The sequence below is a fragment of the Choristoneura fumiferana genome, chromosome 29, assembly GCF_025370935.1.
Source record: "Choristoneura fumiferana chromosome 29, NRCan_CFum_1, whole genome shotgun sequence".
Lineage (NCBI taxonomy): Eukaryota > Metazoa > Arthropoda > Insecta > Lepidoptera > Tortricidae > Choristoneura > Choristoneura fumiferana.
This window is the reverse complement of record NC_133500.1, coordinates 1,314,866-1,338,950: the sequence shown is the minus strand read 5'-3', so window position 1 is coordinate 1,338,950 and position 24,085 is coordinate 1,314,866. Positions and strand designations below refer to the sequence as shown.

At 40.2% G+C, this 24,085-nt stretch overlaps 2 protein-coding genes across 2 annotated transcripts in view; one reads left to right on the top strand and one right to left on the bottom strand.

The window, feature by feature from the left end:
* LOC141444285 (uncharacterized) overlaps window positions 1-24,085 on the bottom strand; it is a 273,640-nt gene that overhangs the window by 44,877 nt on the left and 204,678 nt on the right. The gene's annotated exons all lie outside the window — the stretch shown is intronic.
* LOC141444274 (tyrosine-protein kinase receptor-like) lies at window positions 130-23,526 on the top strand. Its single transcript, XM_074109765.1, has 16 exons — window positions 130-1,564; window positions 8,861-8,949; window positions 9,564-9,682; window positions 10,597-10,801; window positions 12,207-12,288; window positions 12,800-12,866; window positions 13,603-13,909; window positions 14,320-14,486; window positions 14,816-15,003; window positions 17,184-17,328; window positions 18,428-18,575; window positions 19,279-19,422; window positions 20,203-20,362; window positions 20,951-21,130; window positions 22,163-22,308; window positions 23,371-23,526. The coding sequence occupies exons 1-16, from the start codon at window positions 946-948 to the stop codon at window positions 23,524-23,526; spliced, it is 2,922 nt and encodes a 973-aa protein (XP_073965866.1). The 5' UTR covers window positions 130-945.

The window sequence follows — 24,085 nt, the reverse complement described above, 5'->3', positions numbered from 1 at the left end:
CAATCGCAAGCGTTTGGCGCGAGCAGCGATCCTAATTGGGCCAATCTCATATCCGGTGCCAGACGTAGCGACATCCTGCGCGAAAGCCCGGGAAAGGGCTGAATTGTCTGAAGGCGGGTTGACACCTGCGCAGCATCAGCCGCTCTAAGATCACATCTCGCGAAAAGTAATGATTATTTCGGTCCACGGGCGTTTAGTTCCGCATACTCCCGCCGCGGCGCTGCGCTCTGGGAGTGGGATGGCGATGTATGTACCTTGATATACCGAGGAGTTAAAACGTAATATTAGTGGCGAAAATTGAATTTTTTCGGCAATATATTTGGAGAAATGCTTTTTACAATAGTGTATGTGTTATATAGTGACCTAATAAAGTGCGCGTCGCGATCGCAGGAGGCCCGGAGCCAACTTTCATAGATTTCGTCTGATCGTCCATTTAAACTGTGTGATCGTACGTTTTCCCAGGGATGTACTGGATGAGTTTTGTAGTGTTAAAATATCTGCGAATTTAATACTAATATGCTTTTGTAGTGGCTTAGATAGGTAATTAGTGTCAATGTTCCGCCAGTTTGGGCATATCTCGTAGTTTTAGTGGGTTCCCATGATGTGCTCTGACATTGCAAGCTTATCGACCGACAGAGAATCTTGTGGACTGGCCATATTGCAACGCTGTTCTGAGGTGTGCGGCGCTGGAGCCAGATCGTGACCGAGTGGTTTGATAGGATAATAGGACCTAATTCTGAGCCCCGCGGGCAGCGGGACCGCGGTAACGCGCGTGCCTCGGACTTTTAGCTCCTTTTGTTATGAATAATTTACACCGCATCGACAATAACACCCCGCTATCGCTGTTAACACACAAAATGCTCAGTACCCTTCCGAATCGGATAGCGTCCCCCGCCGCGAGCGGCCCACGTACGATATTAGCTATCTGAAAACAATCATTCACTAATGGCGCTTGGTAAACTGCTCATCACATTGTCCGTGATCGCTATAGTGATAGGCGATTTGCAACATGAAGTCGAAACAAAAAATAAAACGAAGAAAACCCTGGCGGCGGAAAAAGAACAAAAGTCGAGGTCCGCTAACCCTGGTAGGGAACGGGGCTCACTGCAGCAGCTTTCCAACATGATGAACCGGACGACGGACCGACGGCAGAACCGGAGGAGAGGGAAAGAGAACTTCAACACGATACGGAAGCTCGCAGACATGGGGAAGCAGCCAAACCAGAACCAAAACGACGAAGGGTTCGCACTGAGTGAGAAAACAATAGGCAACGACTCCAATTCACTAGCTGACAAAATGAAGGCTTTACGGCACGAAGGTCCGACGTACGTTGCAGTGAATAAAGACAATTACGTACCTCAGGTTACGGGAGTGTTTTGCAATTTTGAGAATGGGACGAACGCTTCATTTAGTAACATGTGTATGTGGCAGTGGAACGCATCAGTGTCTCGGCACGGACTTGGTTTCCAAGTGGCGACTGCTGCTGATATTGTCAAGCTGAACGAGAGCTCAAAAGGCTTCAAGTTCTCAGCACCAACTACCGACGCCGATGGAAATGTCGGAGGTGAGCCTAGTTCTAACCACCTTGAAATATAAATCCATATCAAAGAAAATATATCTTATTTTTTTTCAAAGTATCATTAGGTACTATACGAAAGTAAATTGATGTTACTTTAGTAATTCAGGATAAAAAATGGTTAATTTTTGGTGAGAAGATACAGAGCCAAAGTCCCACGGACACATCGTATTGTCCTCTTGTCCTCTAAAATTACATGGGTCGGCTCAGCCAAGCTCCATGCGAATGAAGTTACGAGCAGAGCTTGTCCTGATCCTGATTTAAAAAGAATTCCTGATTGTCTCCCACTCAACATCTTCAATAAAGCACCTGAAATAAAATTTAAACACTAAAAACTAGTAAGTAAATAAAAGCAAGGACATTATGTCTTTGGCTCTTAAGACGACTCTAACCAAAATAGGACGAATACTACAAAAAAATCACGGAATACAGCGCTCTATAACGGGAGCTAAGCCATAGGCGTAAGCAGTCTACTCTATACACATATGTGTATGTTAATATAATAGGGAGGCAAACTTTTTCGTGTTTATTTGTATCAGGGGAATCTCTGGAACTACAGAACGGATTTCAAAAATTCTTTCATCGCACATAGTTACACTACCCCTAAATAATATAGCTGGGCTTTAACATAGATGTTGGGAAAATGCAAAGTTCCGGAGCGTAAACGAAGTCACACAGGAGGGCTCGCAGCTCTGAGATTTTCGAAAGTCATGTGCGAAATTACATTTGAAATCTACCACAGCTTTACGGTGAAGGAACACATCGTGATGAAACATGCAAAAACATGTGAAGCAATTAAATTGTGTATGTGTAAAGTTCCCAATCCGCACTGGGGCCGCGAGGGAACTACGGCCCAAGCCCATTCTGAGAGACCTATGGTCAGCAGTGGGACATAGGCTGGGAAAATGATGATGATGATGATGCAGATGAAGTTGCGGGCGGCAGGCAAACAGCTATGGATTGTAAAAATTGTTTCCCACTCCCACGCCTTAACAAAAAATTCAATGGGTCAAATAAACAAAATATCTTTGCCTAGTAACCCTGGGGAGTGTGCAGCGATATGATAAGTAAATACCTAATTAAGTAATATCATAATTTTAACTTTAAATGTCAGAGGTCTGTTTGGGTTCTAATTTCTTTTACGAGTATTTTTACCAACAGCCAATGCCAAGCATATCCATGGGCGTACGCAGGGGGGGGGGGACAGCAGCTGCCCCCCCCTGGAAATTGTATGTTCTATACAATACTTATATTACAGCATATCGTTAGCAATTAACTAAAGATAAGCCAATTTGTCAATGTACCTACTATTACTTCGCTTACTGCAATAAATTATTTTTCATCACACTTCCTTGTAAACAGTGTCGTAACATGCAGGCTACCTTGGTTGCAACCCCCCAAATAAAACCCGGGGGGGGGGGGGAGCTGGCGCTGCCAAGAGAATTTTTGAAAAAATATTAGTTACACAAACTTAGACCGACGCGCCGTTGAACATGTATTTAATACACATCAGTACTTAGAAAACATAAACAGTGCTGTTGTAACTTTTTTGTGCTAGCGCAATGTAAGTTTTTCGTCGAATGCATAAAACTAACTAAAAGAATAAATAACATATCATCTACCATAGACGCAATAATACGTGGACTAAAAATCAAATCTTATTTCGGAGTTATGTAAACCCCGCGTTAGCGTAACCAAATTGATCGGATATGCAATTTTTAATCGCAGTCGTTGAGTAACTGTTTATTAAAATCAAATATAAAAAAAAAGTGTGCCAGCAGTTGTTTATTCTCTTTTTATGCTTTCGTACCCGAAAGTTGATAAACGAAAAAATAATAATATTGAGATCAAATTGTCAAGTTCACACATTTCAACATTCTTTTGACAAATATTCATGAATTAATCAAAAACACTTTAGTTACGAACATTAAAAAGTTTAAGTATATAAACTTGGTCGTAAACTGGAACTTTTACACTGTTTTAACTGCGCATAAATTTGACAGTAAGACCACTAGTGTCTTTGATTAGAGAAACAAATTGATTTCTTTGACTTGTTGAATGTTCCTTTAAAGTTTTACCTATATTAATACGACTCTACTCTTATTATAATGCGAAAGTTTGTGAGGGAGTGCGTATGTTTGTTACTTCTTCAAGCTGCAAAAGCTGAACGAATTTGGATGATGGCAAAAAGTTACTTTCTAACCAGGATTAAAACATAGAATACTTTTTATCCCGATATTCTTACGGGGCAGGGATAAAATCTCGAAATAACAACCGCTGGACTTAGATTCATAAAATCATAAAATTTGGTATGTACGTAGCTGGACGTCCGGAATAACACACAGGCTAACCCCTCCCCCTACCCCATCCATAAGTAATCGTAACCAAGATAAAAGAAACGAAATTTTAAACAATGCATCACATCGGATGGATCGATTGGCTACATCTTTAACCTTAAACTTGACTGTATATCCTATAAGTACTACCTTTTATGTGCTAGCAATTTTTTTTATGGTGCCCCCCCAAGACGTCATAAGTATATGCCCTAAGCCCTAAGCAATTGCTTAATTTGCTTATGGGCTAATCCGGCAAAATTTTGACATAGCAACCGCTAGGCTGAATCATGAAATTTGAGTATTGTAATAATTAAACGCGAACTAAATGTTCACGTATCACATCAGGAAATGAAATACCCCAAACGGAAATGTAGCTTTAAAAGGATTAGATAAAGCTCTGTAATAGTTACGCAACATAAAAACACATGAAAATAACAGAACACAGAATAAAAAGATGTACAAAGGCGAACTTATCCCTTAAAGGGATCTCTTCCAGTTAACCTTTGAACGATTGACAGGATATCAGACACAAGAGTAGACACTACGAGTACAATGAAAAGATAAAAGAAACGAAATTTTAAATTAACTCAAACAATGCATCACATCGGATGGATCGATTGGCTACATTTTTAACCTTAAACTTGACTGTATATCCTATAAGTACTTATGTCTGTTGATAGTATCGTAGATCTAGACACGGACGGGCCAGTAGTTTTTTCGATTCCTCATAGGACTTTGCAATGAAAATATCGGGTGTTCCCAAATGATCTACTAAAATTGTAGCATCGTCCGCTTCTCGCAGATTCAATGATTACCGAAAGAGTTTATGAACCATTTCCTGTCATAGGTACGAAGCGATTTGTATCAAGATTGGATGATACGGGACCAGAGATAACATGCACAGGGGGGCTAGTACGAAATTCGAAAATCGAAGTTCGTGCTGTCCCTCACTCTCGTATTAAATAATATTAGCGTAAGCGAGACGGCAAGATACGAACTTCTAATTTTGCACTTCGTAGTATAGCAGTTCAGGAAGGACTTGTTTCTTAGACCATCTTAGACCTATGAAATTAAACGTTGCGTAATCAATATCTTAATATACTTGTATGTTAAATAGAGCAATTCTGGCATATTTTTTATTTTGGGGACCTCTGAAACCGCTCAACGATCCCGATGAAATTAGGTGTGTGGGATTTCGGGAATGAATAAACAATCGATCTAACTTGGTATGGTCTAGAAAAAATGGTGTGTTTGAGTTTTAGCTCGAGCAAAGCTCTGTCACCCAGGTGTTAAATAGTATTTAGGTCCAGCCAAGTGTATGTTGGGCCACGCGAAGTATCCATATTCTGTACATCATCATCATCATCATCCCAGCTGCTGGGCAGGGGCCTCGGTATATTCTGTACATTAGGCAACAAATGGGCGATAATTTGAGCGTTTCAATAATCTCGTTTTCTAGACTTTTCTGAAAAATGGCCGAATATTCTGATACAGTTTTTTAATTATTTATATCTGGTACTCTAGTTTAGTAACTAACAAATAATCGAAAACGGCATCAAAATGTATAGCCAATTCGTACAAAAATGTGACCAGAGAAAAGAGGCGGTTGAATCGCCCAACGATTACCTAGGTATACGAGTATGTATGTACTAATATTATTACTTAAGTTTTGTTCGACTGTCTATCGACCATAGGTAGACAGTAAGTAATATTATGCTAGAGATCTTTGTGTCATCCACGCTGCGCCTGAGCAGATCGCCGTCAAAATAAACAAAAACAAGTTTTCATCCCGCTTTATTCTTGGCGCGACCGATATAGAACGCTTACTTTAATAAGTCCGTTTGTGCGTAAATTGGAGACACGCGCGTTTTTAATTAAAACGTACACACGTAAAGATTGACTGGTATACTTTGTCCTAATTTTGAAATTTGACTGGTATAATCCTAAAATGTCGATTCCCTACTGATTGACTGATTACAAATTTCAAATCATTTATTCAGGCCGCAATGGGCACTTTTACACGTCATTGTTTTAAACTACTGACCAGCGCTTTCGGAAAGACCATCATTGCCAAGAAGAATGCGCCGCAAGAATGTTGACAGAGTCATTTTTTCAAAATAATATAATTACAAATAAAATACTTAAAAAGTACAGTATAAAGTCAAAGAAAAAAATAAAGGAAAAGAACAACAATAATACAGGGATGTATGGGGTCCCTAAGCTACAAGTTACAAAACTCAAAGTAAACATTTACATGTAAAACTTCGAGTACTTAAACGTTCAGTGGAAGTGTAGAATGATTCCTCCGTCATAAATAAAAAAAATGCTATTATAATAGAAATACAGGAAAAGAACAATAATAATACAGGGATGTGTGGGATCCCTATGGTTACAAAACTAGAACTAATCATGTATGTAACTATATCTGAAGGGTCCACGGAAAGAACATCTAGTCACCTTTTTTTAAATTGAGATTTTAATCTCAAAATGTAGAGCTCACAAAGTACTATGACTTACCACTGAATTAAATAATCTGAAAACAATATAAAAACTATTTTTTTATCTTTTAAATAAATGGTAACCATAGTAATTGTTCGTGATGACTAACTTTCAAACCGCTATAACTCAAAAAGTTGCTTAGGTGACTAGACACGTTCTTTCCGTGGACCCTTCATCTACGTTCAGTGGAAGTGTAGAATGATTCCACCGTCATAAATTTAAAAAAAATAGATTCTGAAACACACATTTCAGGTCAAGTGTATATCAGACAAATAGAGTCGTATCGGATATTTAATGCACGCTTTATTGTGTCGGATAGTAATCTTAGTGACTGTACAAGCCTAGGGCCGATGCTGAATGAAGGTCCACCTCTCCAAAGTCAGTGTAAAGGTCACAGTCCACCATGAATTTCAGTAAAGTGACAGTTCGATATTTTTTCTCCTGCTTTTCGGAGCGCGTGGGCTTGAGAAATGCCAGAGGTCAGCCGTAAGCCTGTCTAGCTCCTACAAAATAATAGAGCCATAACGTACACCTTATCTTATAATAAATAATTATCATATATCCTTTATTTCAAGTTATTATATCTAGTATATAAGTATTATTTTACAAAGTAGGCGGCAAACAAACAAGCGGTTCGCCGTCTCTGCAAAATTCCAACTTCGTATCTTGCAGTAACCTGATGCTAACACTGGTTAATTTTAATATTCACGGTATTTGTCTAATACATAGATATAATTCTATTTATTTTATAAATTAAAACTTCACAATGCCTGTATAATATAAAACAAAATAAAGGTAACTAATACTACATACAAACTAAAATTATAAATAAAAAAGTTGCCCAAAATCACTGCCAGGTGGTAAGGTGCCCAGAAGGCTGGCAGCATTACCACTCTGTATGGCAATGCTTAATCTTTGTGCTAAGAAAAAGCCAGCCCTCTGGTTACCCGAAGCCGTAATCAATTTGGACGACAATGATTTATAAATATTAAAAGCACTCAAACCCCAAGGACCCATGGTTTCTACCCCAAACGGATCAAAAATGTAGGCACTACTGATGCCTACATATTTGCGCCGTTTGAGGCATTCCGCAGAGTCTGCAGCGGCACCGGCCCTGTTGGCTGTAGATGCTTATATTATTTAATGCGAGAGAGAGACGATACGATTTTCGAATTTCATAATAGCCCCCCCTGACTTCGCTACCGAAAGGTTTTTCGGGTGGGATTCAAATTTGTAGTTATCCGCTGCCATATTTTACTGCCAAGTTACCAAATATAGGTAGTCATTCACGATGACGCGTGCCATGGTTCTTATTACAATGTTATTAATGTCTAATTTTAACAAAATCACGCGTCTTCGTGGTTGTCACTAGGTATAGACCACATAGGAAAATCAAAATCGTTACCTGCTCAAAAATTCACATTAATGTTTGCATCGCAACTGTTGAACTTGAAGTTACTATACTAAGGTATGGTCTACTGATCTTGTTTTGTCCTTTTTTTAACCCCCGACGGAAAAACAGGGGTGTTATAAGTTTGACCGCTATGTGCTTATCTGTCTGCCTGTGTGTCTGTTTGTGGCACCGTAGCTCTTAAACGGATGGACCGATTTGAATGCGGTTTTTTTATTTGAAAGCAGGATTTCTAACGGTGGTTCTTAGACATGTTTCATCAAAATCGGTTTAGACGTTTTTGAGATACTGATCTTTGAAGTGACATTTTCCAAGTTTTTGTTGATTAGGTTATTAAGGCAGTTGTATTTCGGCGGTTTCGGATTATTATAATCATTTTTTTATTTCATACTATTTTGTTGGTTGATAAGTCCGTCTTTGTACTTAGCACTTTTTTTGGTTGTAATCTTTTTTGTATTTCCTTTTTGTACAATTATAAGCAATTTGTACAGTTATTTATAAGCAAACAATATATTTTCAATTACCGACGAAATTACCTATGACAACGGTACCTACCTAGCTTTGTGATCTGCAATAAAACTTTATTTCTTATACGTCCCACAGTATGGCACAGGCCTCCGCTCAGAACGAGAGGGCTTAGCCCACGCAGGCCCAATGCGGATTGTGACGCACGCAAACAGACTAGTTAGTTATAGTAACCTTTTAAAAACGTACAGCCGCCTACAGTTTTTCTGAATAAATGTACAGAATTAACATTTTCACAAAGTTTTCAATGGAAAACTGTATATTGCGTAGGTTGTTATGTATCTAATCCCCACTGGCAAGTAGAATAACAGATAAAGCCCCAGTCCATCCAATACGAGGCTAATGAAAAATTATCAAAATGTCCCAAATTTAGTTTTGAAGTACTTACTTAGGTACTTATTATGCCTCAACCCCTTCATACTCGACACCGAGTAGCGCCGGTTTGTGTGAAGCAATCGTAAGCTCTGTGAAATTCGTCTTGGAACCAATTCTCATTCATATTAATATTTTCAGGTCACTTTCTCTATCTTCCTGTGGATCCCTACATGGAGAACATGGTGATAAAGTCACCCCCCTTCCGTGGTCTTTGGGAGTTTTGTAAGGTACGAGACTATTTAATTTACGAGTTATATGACTAACAAAATTAAATCATAAAAATGTGTAAAATATGTTATTGGTAAAAATTTAATTTTTAATACAAGCTTTTTCTGCCGACTATGCTTTTGTTGACTGTACTTGCATTGCCACCCAAACTACATTTACTTATATACCAAATTTCAAGTCGATGTCATTAACCGTTGAAGAGTTTCGTCCTGCGGACACGATCTTGGCCGAACTACCAGGATGTGACTACCAGATTATTGTATTGTCACGCAATATACATAAGTAGGTTGCAAACTTGCAAGATTTGAGTACAGACAGACAGACAACGGGACAGGTGAAACTATTTAAATAAAATCTTGTAATAAAAAGGATGAAAGTTACTAAATGTGTTACAAACTGGTAACTATAGGTAGTGCAACGAGAGTTGAAGTGAATGACCACGCAGCTACATGAAGAACTGATTACATAAAAGGAGAATGAATAAAATGAATAAGTAAATGTCAAAATCCCGCTGACATTACATGACATGACATGTTCTTGAGTGCGTGAGCGAGTCTGGTGGCGCTACCTATAACTTTGACTTTAATATTAATTATTTGTCCCTTTCGCACAGTTCGAAGCCAAGCTGCATCAGAGTAAGATGCAGAACGCGAGCATACGACTGGTCTCCGAATCGACCATGTCTGAGGTTCAGTGGATACTGCAAGAAGTTGCCGGGAATAACTTCGAAGTGTAAGTTTAAAAATATTTGTTAGTGAAAATTACTTACTTACCAAAAGAGTCAAAAGGTTCTGATAAATTTGAGCATTTAACTTGTATTGAGCATTCTAGCGAATATTATATTGCTCATAATTATAAAGCAAGATCGTTTTAGCGAGCATTTTCATCGTTATTTTCATTATAACTGTTAAATGTAGGGTAGCACACAACACTAGCAGCAACATCGCACTGCAAAGGTACCTACGTTAACACTCACCGATAACGCAGCACGAGTATTTACCATTTGCCATGTGCCGCCGAGTCGCGTTGCTCCTAAGAGGAAGGGCTACGGATTAGCCCGAAACATGTGGGTCTTTTCGTCCAAATTACCGCAGTGTTTGAAGTCAAAAGTCTTTGACCAGTGTGTGTTGCCAGTGATGACATACGGATCTGAGACGTGGGCGCTAACGATGGGCTTCATTAGGAAGCTCAAAGTCACTCAAAGGGCTATGGAGAGGTCTATGCTCGGGGTTTCTCTGCGGGATAGAATCAGAAATGAAGATATCCGCAGTAGAACTAAGGTTATCGACATAGCCTGAAGAATTGCGAAACTGAAGTGGCAGTGGGCGGGGCACATTGCTCGCAGGACTGATGGCCGATGGTGTCAGAAGGTTCTCGAGTGGCGTCCGCGGACCGGGAGACGAGCTGTCGGTAGGCCTCCAACAAGATGGAGCGACGACCTAGTTAAGATTGCGGGATCAAGTTGGATGCGGAAAGCACAATTAAGTAAGACCGGTCTGAGTAGAGAGCCTTGGGGGAGGCCTATGTCCAGCAGTGGATGTCTTTCGGCTGACAGATGATGATGTGGGCTAAACTCGATTTAAGACGTGAGCTATCCGGCTCATTATGTTTAATATAATATTAATAACTGTTGGCCTGCTTTGCAGGTGGCACCCAATGCGACTTATGATCGGTCGCATGCAGCAGGAAGTGAGCATAATGATAGAAATCACGAGGCCGGCGCAAGTGTCAGCTGACTCGGCGCTGCCTCACATCGCCATCGACAACATCCGCATGGTTGACTGCTTGCCGGAGCCGCCGGTGTTCAACGGCTCCTGCCAACCGCGCCAGTTGAAGTGCAAGATTATGAATGTAAGATTATGTTTTAGAAAATGTTGGCACAATTATAATCTACTAGAGTTTACCCGCAGCTTCGCACGCGTAAGTTATTCGATCTGGTAGTTACAATTGAAATTCCGGGATTTTATAAAATTCCCCCTGGAATTCCCAAAATTTATATCGTGGTCTTCATTGAGGTTGTGTTAAGTACAACTGTCCAAAATTTTAAGACTCTAAATCCAGCAGTTGAAATTTCAAGATTTTATCCCTATCAGGTGGGAATATCGGGATAAAAAGTAGCCTATGTGTTATTCCACTGGTCCAGCTACTTACATACCAAATTTTCATGACTCTAAGTCCAAAGGTTGTTATTTCAATATTCTATGCCTATCCCGTAGGAATATCGGGATAAAAGTAGCCTATGTGTTATTCTAGATGTCCAGCTACCTACATACCAAATTTCATCCAAATCCGTCCAGCAGTTTCAGCGTGAAGGAGTAAGGAGTACCTTTTGCAGGTGGTAGGACCTTGTGCAAGGTCCGCCCGGATTGCTACCACCATCTTGCTCGCTAGCTGTGAGGCAGTAGTCCTTGCACTGTTGTGTTTCGGCGTGGAGAGTAAGACAGCCGGTGAAATTACTGGCACTTGAGGTATTCCATCTTAGGCCTCTAGGTTGGCAACGCATCTGCAATACCCCTGGTGTTGCAGATGTTTATGGGCGGAGGTGATCTCTTACCATCAGGAGACCCACTTGCTCGTTTGCCATCCAGTTGAATAAATAAAAAATAATAACCTAACCTAACAATAAACACACACAAACATTCGCATTTACATATAATATTAGTAGGATTGAATCGGACGTTACTTTGCGGAGGTCCATATCAATGAACTGAAACAACTTCTTTGCTCACCCGCGACCTTATGATAGCTACTTTAATGCAAGAAATGTGTGGTCGTGCAGTTTCTCCACCTCCACACTGTAAGAACACACACAAATCACTCAATCAAACCCATCTATCACCAACACCATACTATACCTAGTGCCATCCACGAAGACGCATGATTTTGTCAAAATTAGACATTAATGACATTGTAATAAGAACCACGGCACGCGTCATCGTGAATGACTCTACCTATTTTTCGAGATTTGATGCGCTTCGAAATCAGCCAGAGCTCATCTTCAGAGCAACACAACCGTTCACCATGCTACCAGATGTTAGCCACCCAAGTAGCCAAGGAAACCCATTCCCACTTTAACTCCATTCTCCATTTTCTATTACTATGGTGTCTCTATTTCGTAGACGAAATTATCTAAATACTTACAATTTCAGATTCTCATGACTTGCTTTGTGTAAGTAACTACCGACAAATAAATTACAAAGGCTACAGCATCGGGCCATCTTTTCCAATGTTTTGACTTATTTTGATTTTGTTACAGAAATGGTCTTGCATTAAGTTGCAACAGGTCTGTGATTTAGTCAAAGATTGTGACGACGGCAGCGACGAAAGCAAAAATTGCGGTATGTATTCCAGTACCTACCCTTAGGGGCTGTTTCACTCCATTGATAAGTGTTAACCGGCGGTTAAATGGGATGCCGTCTCCGTCTATTCGAACAAAACAAATAGAGACGGCATCACACCTAACCGCCAGTTAACACTAATCAATGGATGGTGAAACAGCCCCTCAGTCTTATTTTGTTACAGACAATAATGTAACAGTATTTCTTTTGAGCATAACAATAGTAGCCTAGAGTCTGGGATGTTTCTAATGCTGGACATCCCTATGGTCATTTTTAACCCCCGACGCAAAAAGAGGGGTGTTATAAGTTTGACTGTTATGTATGTCTGTGACTGTGGAACCGTAGCTCTTAAACGGGTTTACCGATTTGAATGCGTTTTATTTTATTTAAAGCAGGTTTTCTAGCGATGGTTCTTAGCCATGTTTTATCCAAATCGGTTCAGCCGTTTTTGAGATATTGAGCTTTGAAGTGACAAAGTCGGGGGTTTATTTTAACTTGTTTTTTTCTGCAGATAAAATGCCCTATGGTTCGTATTGCAACTTCGAGCAGGACAACTGCGGCTTTGAAGACATACCTCAGTGAGTTATTAAAAAGTTATTATTAAATTACCTGTGTTGAATACATCAAACGACAATTATGTAGCACTTCTTATTTTAATTCTTCAAAATAATTAGTATGCAAGAAAAATAGCGACAATACAATTTTGTAGTGACTCTCCGTGAGTAATTGCATCATTGCATTTCTCATCAGATTACCCGTTTGCTTGTTTGCCTCCCCCTTTAAAAAAAAGATGGAGTGGTCGAGATTTGAGAGACAAAAAACAAATTTATAAAGTAGAAACGAGCGTTTTTACTTTTCATTTATCCTAATGAGCTCATATCAACCTAGGGTTAACATTATCAACTTATCATATTAAGGGGCTGTTTCACCATCCATTGATTAGCGTTAACCGACGGTTAAATGTGATGCCGTCTCTGTCTATTCGAACAAAACAAATAGAGACGGCATCACACCTAACCGCCAGTTAACACTAATCAATGGATGGTGAAACAGCCCCTAAATTGCATTAATTACTTACTTAAGTACAGCAATATTCTTTATATAAACGAAACTGTGACTGGCAAATCTCAATAGTGGAATTTCATCAATATATATTATTTATAAACGTACCTTTTAATGATACAATGCAAATACAATCTACAACAACAAAAAGTACAGTCAATAAAGAGTCTTCAGTCAGTAAATAAATGTTATCTTTCTCTATGCTTAACGGTGCCCACTGTGCATCATCTTTACTTCCTTTATCTTTTCCAGACCCATCTTAAAATGGTCTCGGCACAGCGGGCCCACACCAACCGACAAGACCGGCCCCAACTACGACCACACCTGCGGCCCCCCGGACCAGTACTCCACCAAAGTCGTCCCTCCCCTCTCCCCCGCTCATATAAACCACACCATATCCCAGTGCTTGGGATACTATTTCTTCGTCAACATGAACGTTACTGGGCCCAACAAGGAGAAGGCGGATTTTGCGTCGACTGCCGTTATGAAGACTGTGGTGTTCAATCCACCTCCTAAAGTCCATGTGAACATCTCTTCCAGTTACTATAACTGTTGTATGGTGAGTCGGATTGTATCTCCCACATGTATCTCCTAATAAAGGTTTAACAGGACTAGCACTTATGTCCCACAGTTTTTTAAAATCTATATCATACCTTTGCTGAACAGTAGCGTGATGCAGTGAGAATACGATTCTCATACGGCTCTAGATTAAGGCCACCCATCAGTCAGTGATGACCAGTACGGCAAAGCATGTTTTGTTTACTTTCTTTGTTCACTCCATGGTACTAATTAAACTAGTTTGAACATGCTACATTGATTACAATTTTTGATAATAGTAAATTTGTTATGATGATACGATACTCGAATTTTCTGTTCGCTTTTCTACGTGAATCCCAGTTTAAAAACTCGTGTTTGTATTTTGCATATTTTTGAATTAAAAAATATGTTCATTGATCTGAAACTCCACAGATACGTTTCTACTACCAACAAAACGGACGCAACTATGGCTCGTTGAGCGTAAACGTTGTTGAACTCACGGCTCGTGGTAACATCACGACGTCTGTATGGTTCTCTACCAAAGACAAAGGAGAGAACTGGTACAGGGCCGCCATCTTTCTTCCTAACATCACTAGACGGTAAGTAACTGCTTGAAACTGTCGTTATACTGCGGGCCAGTTCAGTATTAGGTAATGATACAACGTTGGACCGAACACAGTGCCTTGTGGTATGCCATAGTTTCATGCAAGTGTTCTGTTGAACTGAAATGAAATAATGTAAAAATCTAATATCCAGATTCACATGAATACTCAATTTTGAACATACGCTAGGTATATCCTTTGTTCCTTAACTTTAACTTATACATTCACTTCAAACATATACTTAGCTCACTGAGTCAAAAGCTTTAGTTTTGTAAGTTGATGACCCGTGATATATCATTTTACATATGAATAATCTTATTTCACAGCTATTATCTAGAGTTTAAGACTCGTATGGGGATGCGTATCTACTCCGACTCAGCTATAGACGACTTTTCGATGGCACCGGAATGTTTTGGGCTCAACATAGACCCAGCGGAGTTGGGAGATTACAACTACTACGATCCTAACTTCGAGGAAAGGACCACGCCTCATCCCGCGTTCATCGATAAAACATGTAATTAAAACATTTCTTGTTAGCTTTATTCTAATTATAAGTAATTTTCTTGCTTTTTCTACTTCTTTACCTTTTGTAACATATTCCTTTCCTTTTTGACCTTTTTAATAAATCGTTTTCTTTCTTTGTGTTTGGCTTTTGTTTTCTGTTTCTACTCTTTTGTTTTAGGGGTTCGTACCTTAAAGGAAAAAGTAAATCCTATAGAATCATATCATTGTCAGTTTTTTTGTGTCTGTCAAGTTTTGGCACTAGACTAGCTAGGAAATCAACAGTGTGACAAAGATTTTAATGAACGTGGGCGACGTTTGCGAGAAGGTGCTTTATTTCGTTTACGTTATGAATAATAACTTTATATTTACTAACGAGTGCTTTAATCTCAAATATAACGTAAAACCATGAATTTATAATATTAGTACCTATTCACGGTAGATTGCGAAAAGTGAAGCATTCCTCTTGCAAACTACGACGCTAATTCCGTTTTTTGCCACGTTCACTGGAATCTTTGCCAATCAATTAGTATAGCTTCTTCCACGGAATAAGAAAAACTAGACGAAATATGATGTCCTAGTTTTTACCCAAACCAGTTCAGCTCAGCAAATCAGCTCTCATGCGCATTTACACCAGGTCAGGCAAATAATACTTACATAAGAAATCGCTACAATCACAAAATAATTGCTAGTTCAGATTCAGATGCAGATTTTTAATGTATTGTTGAGACCACTTACAAGATACCTATCAGTCATTCGGCTGATGATGATTGTGGTAAAAATCGAAAAAACGTGAAAAATAAATTCGCACGTTTTCTAGTGCTACGTTTTTTGAAGCTAACACCTAAACCCTAACAGCATAATTAATTAAGAAATCAGAACCTAGCAGTTCGACTCTGGCCAGCGAAAGCTGTCCTCGCATTTTTAATGAAACTTTATTCTGGTATCATTTTTGAGACTCAAAATTTTCATATTGTCATTCTAGCCCGGCTTAGATAATTTTGATACTTCTGATAAATGAAATCAATATATATTTTTTTAATTCAACCTCCTACTATCCTCAAAATGCAAAATGTTATAAGATTATGATAGAATTAAAATGTTAGAAGATTATTCAATGCCAATCTGGTTAAAATGGTCCAAAAATTGATGCGTCTGGACTGTACGTAAATGGGCACTGACAAAGGTCATGAAATTTACCAAGGGACTCAAGTGCATCATCAACTTTTCACACATTTTAGTTTAATTATTTAAATTTTCCAGATATTACTTTTTAATATCTGGAAAATTTAAATAATTTCTAAGTATCAACATCGTTTAATCAGTGTACATCAAGTGATGGATCTACTAATCAGCCGATAGATTTCTCTTAAATATTGCATTGTAAAATGAACTCAATGCGGAAATATTTAGATTCAAGACGCGGTTGAATACAAACTAATACAAAGCTACAGAACTACCGGATGCTACTCGAATTATCTAATCCGACAACCAAATTGATGTGTAAACTGTGCTAATTTGAACTTATTTATGATCCGGTTGTCTTGTTGACATGCCATTTCCTCTTGTTTTTCTATCCCGTGGTTTATTATCATTGACCTAAAATAATTAAATTTGCCAAGAAGTGAAAGCAGGTGTCTTAGCAGAAGTAATAGGAAAATTTCGTAAATGGTGTCTTATTATATTAAAAAATTATAACAAAGTTAGGATTAAAACGCGATTAAAATATGTTTTTTAATTCCTGTTTGAGTTTGAGTTATTATTTAGGTAACTGTATAAAGGTACGAGTAGTTATGTAAAAGAGTACGATTATTTTTGCATAAACTATCATAAGGCCCTGGTTACATTATTCTATGGAAATCATTCCAGTAGTAGGTATTGACACTGACCCTTAGCACTGACCCCGCATGTATCGCTATTGGAACGATTTTACTGAATCAATGTAAACAGGGTCTTAGACTGAAAATCATGACATGATCAAATAAGCAAAAAGTTTCTAGTACACACATCATTGGTTTTGTAGTGTAGTCGTACCAATAACAAGATACTCAAACAAAAACAACAACAACAAACAAACTCAAGTAAACAACAAATAAACAAAACAAGATACAAAGATAAACAAAAGTGACTCGTAAGTAGGTACTGTGTACTCCAGAAAACTCTCCCGAGAGATTAATTTAGGGTCGTTTCCAGTTTACCGCTTCACCCCGTGCGGCGCCACCGGCCGCTTCGGGCCGAACCAGACCATGTGCGACGCAGTCTACAACCAGACTGGCATCTCCGTCACCGTGGAGCAAGGCATACAAGTGTGGCAGGTGCCCGCCGAAGGATTATATACGTGAGTGTAACTGGGACGGTTGTACCTTGTTTTACTCATACAGACAACAGTTTTATGGAATTTTGTTTATATGTATATTTTCTCATATTATCATTTTATAGAATAATCATATGTAGATGGTATAGAATACTTTGAAATACATAATTTAAATCATTGGCGTTGCCATACATCGCGGAAACGCAGCCAGCCTTATGATTATGGGCATCCTGCCCGACAGTAGCGACCTGGGTGATATTTGTATCTGTCGTTCGAAGGACAGATAACCAGAACCAGAAGCGTTGGCAGGCCTCCCACCAGCTGGATTGACGACATCGTGAGAGTAGCGGGAAACGTGGATGCAATTGGCGAGTTGTCGTTCATTGTTGCGTTCTAAGGGGGAGACCTTTGTTCAGCAGTGGACGTCGTCCAACTGACAAGGGCGGATCCACCGATGTGGGCACGATGGGCATACAACCCTAATAGACTTGTGACGACACGGTCTATAGAGATGCTTAGATGACCAATGTCTTGATGCGCGGAAAACCCCCGACTTTGTCACTTCTGTGATATATGTGGGTAGACCTAAGTTTGATATGTAAGGTAGTTGTACTTTTCCTTTCTCTTGCTGGATTAAACTCGCTAAGCAACGGACGTGTTTATTTGGTGTTCCTAATTGATACCCTCAGCTGGACCCTAGGCACATATTTTTCAACTTCAAAGTTCAATATCTCAAAAACGGCTAAACCGATTTTGATGAAATATGTCTAAGAACTATTGCTAGAAAACCTGATTTCAAATAAAAAAACCGTATTCAAATCGGTCCAACCGTTTAAGAGCTACGGTGCCACAGACAGACAGACACATTCTAACACCTCTTTTTGCTTCGGGGGTTAAAAAAGGGAAATAATCAAATTCAAAACTCGTTCTTGCGTAAGTCATGTCATGGGCGAGTTCATGCTCCGACTCGCACTTGACCGATTTTCGGGCGGCTGTGACCACAACCTTTTTGAGGGCTGGATCCGCGCGTGCCAATTGATGATGATGAGTGGTATCATGATCTCTGATGGACACACACATCATAACGATCTTAGATAATTAAAGACATGAAAATGTGTTGCAGTATAATAGCGGTGGGCGCGCACGGCGGGCTGGGCGCGGCGTGGGCGGGCGTGGCGCACGGCGCGGCGGCGCGCGCGCTGTTCGAGCTGTATCGCGGCGAGCGGCTCCATCTGCTGCCCGGACAGCCGGGGCTCAACGCTTGCAAAAAGGTCTGACACTCAGCCTATTTCATTTCTAGGCCAGTCACATGGAACATAGTAGTGCTTGGGACGCATCGACCATTTGTTCTAACGTAACCGAGACAACTGCTGACATTACCAATCGGAGTTTCTTATTTCGTTGGAAATGTCAAAAGACATGACCAAATATGAATGCGAAACTGTCAAACATAAGTTTACTGTTAGAAAGATCTTACGGCAAATGTTATGCCCAAAAAGTATTAGTAAGTATAGGTATGCCCGAGGACCGAAGTCCGAAGGAAGAGCATCGAAATTTGTATATTGTTGTATAGAAGTTTCGATGGGAAGATTTAGGATGTTGGAGTTAGCGCTAAAAATCGCTACGTTGATAAGACAAAGAGCAAGGATTGGAGGGAAGCTGAACATCGAGCTAAGTCGCAAAATAAATAGAGTGATGAATTTTTGTAAATTAATCGATCTTTTTTTTTGGGATGAGTCGCCTTAAACAGGACCTTTGTATAGATATAGTAAATAATGTATTTCCATCAAGAAAAGTCGGTATATGACGGCATCCGAATAGAAATGCTATAGAACTTTATTATTTAGTGTCAAATATCAAAACGGCCGTACGATGGCTACTGAAGCACGATAAATACGAACTTCTCCGATAAAATACGATGGAAAAACCTGGGAAAACCTCTACAAATTACTCCAGCTCCTTGATCTTCCACAGACCCTGTCAGCCCAGGAAAGCCACGAGTGTTCACGGAAACTCAACGACTCTTCCATAATGTTTACGAGCAAGACGCACGAGGTGCGGAACACTCACGTGCAGGACGGCGGCGGCGGTGGAGGCGGCGCCACTTATGTATTTTTGGTGAGTGGCCTCATCAACATCAATAGAGTATGTACGGCAAAGTGCCAACATATAAAAGATGTTTTAGAATGTTGTGGAATATTTCAGCAGATTGTTGGTTTAGTTTGCCCGAACACTCCTTTAAAGGATTTTGAACATTGATTATTTGACGTTGGTTGGTATATTAAGTATGGACCATAATGCAGCAACACTGTGAGTGTGGCTCAATTTTATTATTCGATATTCTTTCAAATGTTTGTCTTCTCAAAGTATTTTACCCTGTGAATCGAATATGTGTAAATAAATGTCTCTCTTTCTCTTTCTCTCAGATGAAAATATTTGTTTATTAAATACAAGTACCTGGGCGACCGAGCTCCGCTCGGGCTATAACTCAGTAACCAGTGTTTTTCCAGAGATGAGACCAAGCTAGATCGATTTTTCATCCCCGAAAACCCCTACATACCAAATTTCATCGAAATCGTTGGAGCAGTTTTCGAGATCCCCGAAATATATTATATATATATATATATATATATATATATATATATATACAAGAATTGCTCGTTTAAAGGTATAAGATTTAAAAGCGTGAAACGTGTTTGCAGCGGTGTTCATTCAAACTAATGAAATTGCTGAAATATCATGAAATCAAATAAAATATTTACAGGCTTTAACAATAATAAAACACATAAATATAGTAAAATACATCTTCAACACCTAAAAAGGCGTTATCGCTAAGACTGAGAACCTATAGTATAATAGCGTATAGGTTTTATAAGCTTTACAATAATTCGTTCCCAGGTTGACAAAGAAGGCCAGCACATACCACTACTCGTGGCGGGTGGGGGCGGCGGTCTCTCAGTGGGGGCCTTCCGGGATGATGGTTCCCAGCACGCCCGCCCTGCCACCAACGCCACGCCGGAGTCTGGCTACATGTACGGACAGCCTGGACGGACGTCTGGTAAGAATGAGAAGTTTCTAAAACTATCAGGTTTTCTTGGGGGTTGAATCGCTTTGAGGAGCTAAGACTAGGTCCTTGCTTTTATTTACTTGTTTTCAGTTTCAGATTTTATATCAGGACATTTATGTCACATTTTATGATATATAACTCACGTTACTGATTAATTAAATAATCAAATGAGCCAATCACAAGCAAGACTGTAACCTCAAATGGACCTTACGATACCACCACCATCTGGCGATATTTCACCTGTCATCTTTCATCAACCCTCAATAACTGGAAATACTTCATTAGTCCGATGTAAACACTCAACTCTATTCAGGTGCGGGCGCTCGGCTGTGACACGCGCTGTTTCTCTCATTGTCTGAAAATACCTCTATAGTCCGATGTAAACACTCAACTCTATTCAGGTGCGGGCGGTGGCTGGGTGTCGCGCGCTGGTCTTCTCATTGCCTGAAAATACTTCAATAGTCCGATGTAAACACTCAACTCTATTCAGGTGCGGGCGGTGACTGGGTGTCGCGCGCTGGTTTTCTCATTGCCTGAAAATACTTCAATAGTCCGATGTAAACACTCAACTCTATTCAGGTGCGGGTGGCGGCTGGGTGTCACGTGCTGGTCCCCTCACGCCGGGCTTTGAGCTGATCCGCGGGGCTTCGCTTGAAGAGGGCGCTGTTGGTGGCCTGGCCTGCGCCGGAGGCGCCCACGGGGGCTTCGGTGGCGGCGGAGGCGGGTGCTTACGGGGCGGAGGGGGAGGAGGTTGGATTGGTAAGTTGTTTGGTTCTGGTTTCTTCGAACATTTAAGCATAACGCGTGTTTAGACGTATTTCAAAGTGACATACTTAAATCATTAGAAAGAGAAGCATCTCAGTATTTAAAACACATCTTCGATATTGTCCTAAGTCTAGTAGCGTGGATCAAACAACGGTTGCTCGGCGAATGTCAATTTATTCAAATTTGGCACCGTATTTATACTGCCTAGGAACAATCTCGAAAGCACGATTCAGCATTGTTTCATGCACTGTAGGTACAGCGACATTTATTAGATTTTGCCCGCGGCTTCGCCCGCGTGGAATTCGGTAATCGCGCGCTGTTCCCTCGGGAAATGTGCATTTTTCCGAGACAAAAAATAGCCTATGTCACTCTCTGGCCCATAAACTATCTCTATGCCAAAAAAAACGTCGATCCGTCGCTCCGTTTCGACGTGAAAAACGGACAAATATACAAACACACACACTTTCGCATTTATAATATTAATATGGATAAAATAAATAAAAGCAAAAACTTCACCGCTGTAAAACATGTGACAACGGGTGGGGGATGCTAAAAATGATAAAAATGGGTGTGCCGTATATTTTAAAAAACAACTTTATAACTTTTTGGCGGGTAAGGCCTACTATTCAATGGAGGAGTATAATTATGCGTGATAGTTCTGCAACTTTTTAGACTTTATTTAGTTTACTGCATGACTGAATGTGCCTACCTACAACAAGACATTTATATTTGTATGCCCTCGGGCGCAGCATAGTGATACTGATACAAGTCTATGATTAGTGTACCAACTATTTTAACCTATGTTTTACAAATAAATTATTTGTATTTGTATTTGTAAAATGCCCCCTAAAATACTGGCAAGCTTTGGCGGGCAGTGAGTCAATCCCAGGGTAGGTAGTTGAGTTTGCGCCTGCAGCATCGCGCCAGCCCATCGCAACAACGTAGGCAACACTTGAACACTGACACTGCCTACCCTCAATGCACGCCCCAGCTGGCAAGTGGTTACTCTATAAATGTCTGTTTTAGGTGGCAACACCAACGAAGGTCAAGGCCAGCATGGGGGCGGCGGCTGGTCCTACATCGACACGACGCGCGCCATCCGGGACTACAGCGAGGTGTCGGTGGCTCAGCGGAGTAGCCCCGGCGAAGTGTGGATCATACCCGCTATACACGTAAGGATATTTTAATTACTATAGATGGCAATTTGTGCCGTTTACTATAAAAAGTAGTTACGTACTTGCCAAATTTCATCCAAATCCCTCCAGTCGTTTTAGCGTGAAGGAGTAACAAAACAAACATACAATCTTTCGCATCTATCCTACTAATAGGTATTACAAATATGATAAATATGAAAGTTTGTGAGTATAATGTATATCGCACATGAAATCAAAAACTGTCGTGACTCATGGCTCGTGGGTTTTGAGCATTTTTTCTAGATTTTTCTGTATACACTTAACTCAAAAGCCCCAAATTTTGAGTTAAGACAGTTTTTGATGTCATGTGCCTTGTGTGTCTAGGTATTGTACGTTTGCTCCTTCACAAAATTACTTCACGAAATTTCAACCGGGTTTAGTAGTGCCAGGTGCCACCAGTCAATGAAGACCATTGATTTAATTTTTGGGAATTCCCATGGGAATTAAGTAGAATCCCAGAACTTCAATTCAACTGCCGGATCTATGGTTTACGCGTGCGAAGCCGCGGGTAAACATTATGTAATACAGTATTACATAGTAAATCTGTTCACTCATGAAGGAGCGCCCCTCCACGGCTTCTTATCCTTCTCTCTCTTCTTAATGTGCTTCTTATCAATGTGCAATAAAACCTCGTACTTACACGCAGCCCCGGGTTTTTTCGAAGAACCGGGGCAAAACGTTGATGGTGGCGCCCCCTCCCTTCAGTGCTTGAGAAAAACTGTTAAAACTGCCAATGAGTAGCATTTTTCTTCTTTTCTTCTTCATTTCTTGTCTCAAGGATTTGGCGCCCCCATGAAACTGCCGCCCGGGGCAAATGTCCCGATTTGCCCCCCCTTAGATCCGGGGCTGCTTACACGTTGTCTAAGTGTGCGTGACTGACGGTACGGACACCAAAAAAATGCCACATTCGAGCTACGGACACAAATTCTTTTCATACGGATACGTTTACAACTACAATTATAAAATGTGGACGGGCGCTCCTTCGTTAGTGAACAGCTGTAGGATAAGTAGGACATAGCTAGTATTCCATATTATTTCCAGGACTGCGGCTGCGCGTACCGCTGCGTGGCGCTGAACGAATTACGCAGCGAGACGCGCTGCTACTGCCCCTCCACCTGGACCACGGACGCCACGGACCCCACCAAGTGTATCCGTACGTACTCTAGCATACGAGCCTCCATCGCAAGGGGACAATGAGGGCTATCATTTTTTGTCTCACTAGATGGCGCACTGTTGCGTGAGGTTTTTAAGTATGGCTTTCAAAGTCTGTTATTACGGGCGTGAAAACAAAGTTTAGATTAAAATCATATTTAATACACCTTAAAACCGTACCATAAAAATATCGAGCATGCCACAGTGTTGCATAGTCTCCGTTTTGTTCGGAAAAAAGGGAGGACAAAGGTTTTCGAAAGACATAACTGTCTCAAAACTCAGACATTCATTGCCCCGGAACGCATATTTGCCATAATTAATTTCAGATATTGCAAAATATTCATAAAATTATTCTAATTATAAATAAACCCGCGTAGCTCACCCAAAAACTATGAAATTTGACATTTCGGAGACCTCACGCTACACTAGCGCCTCTAGTGGCGAATTCATACGCGATAGCCCTCATTGTCGTTTTATAGGTTTGCAAGCAGGCCCTGATTTTTTTTTATTTTTTTTTATTTGACTGGATGGCAAACGAGCAAGTGGGTCTCCTGATGGTAAGAGCCAACCAAACCAAAGGTATTGCAGATATTGCTGCTAACCG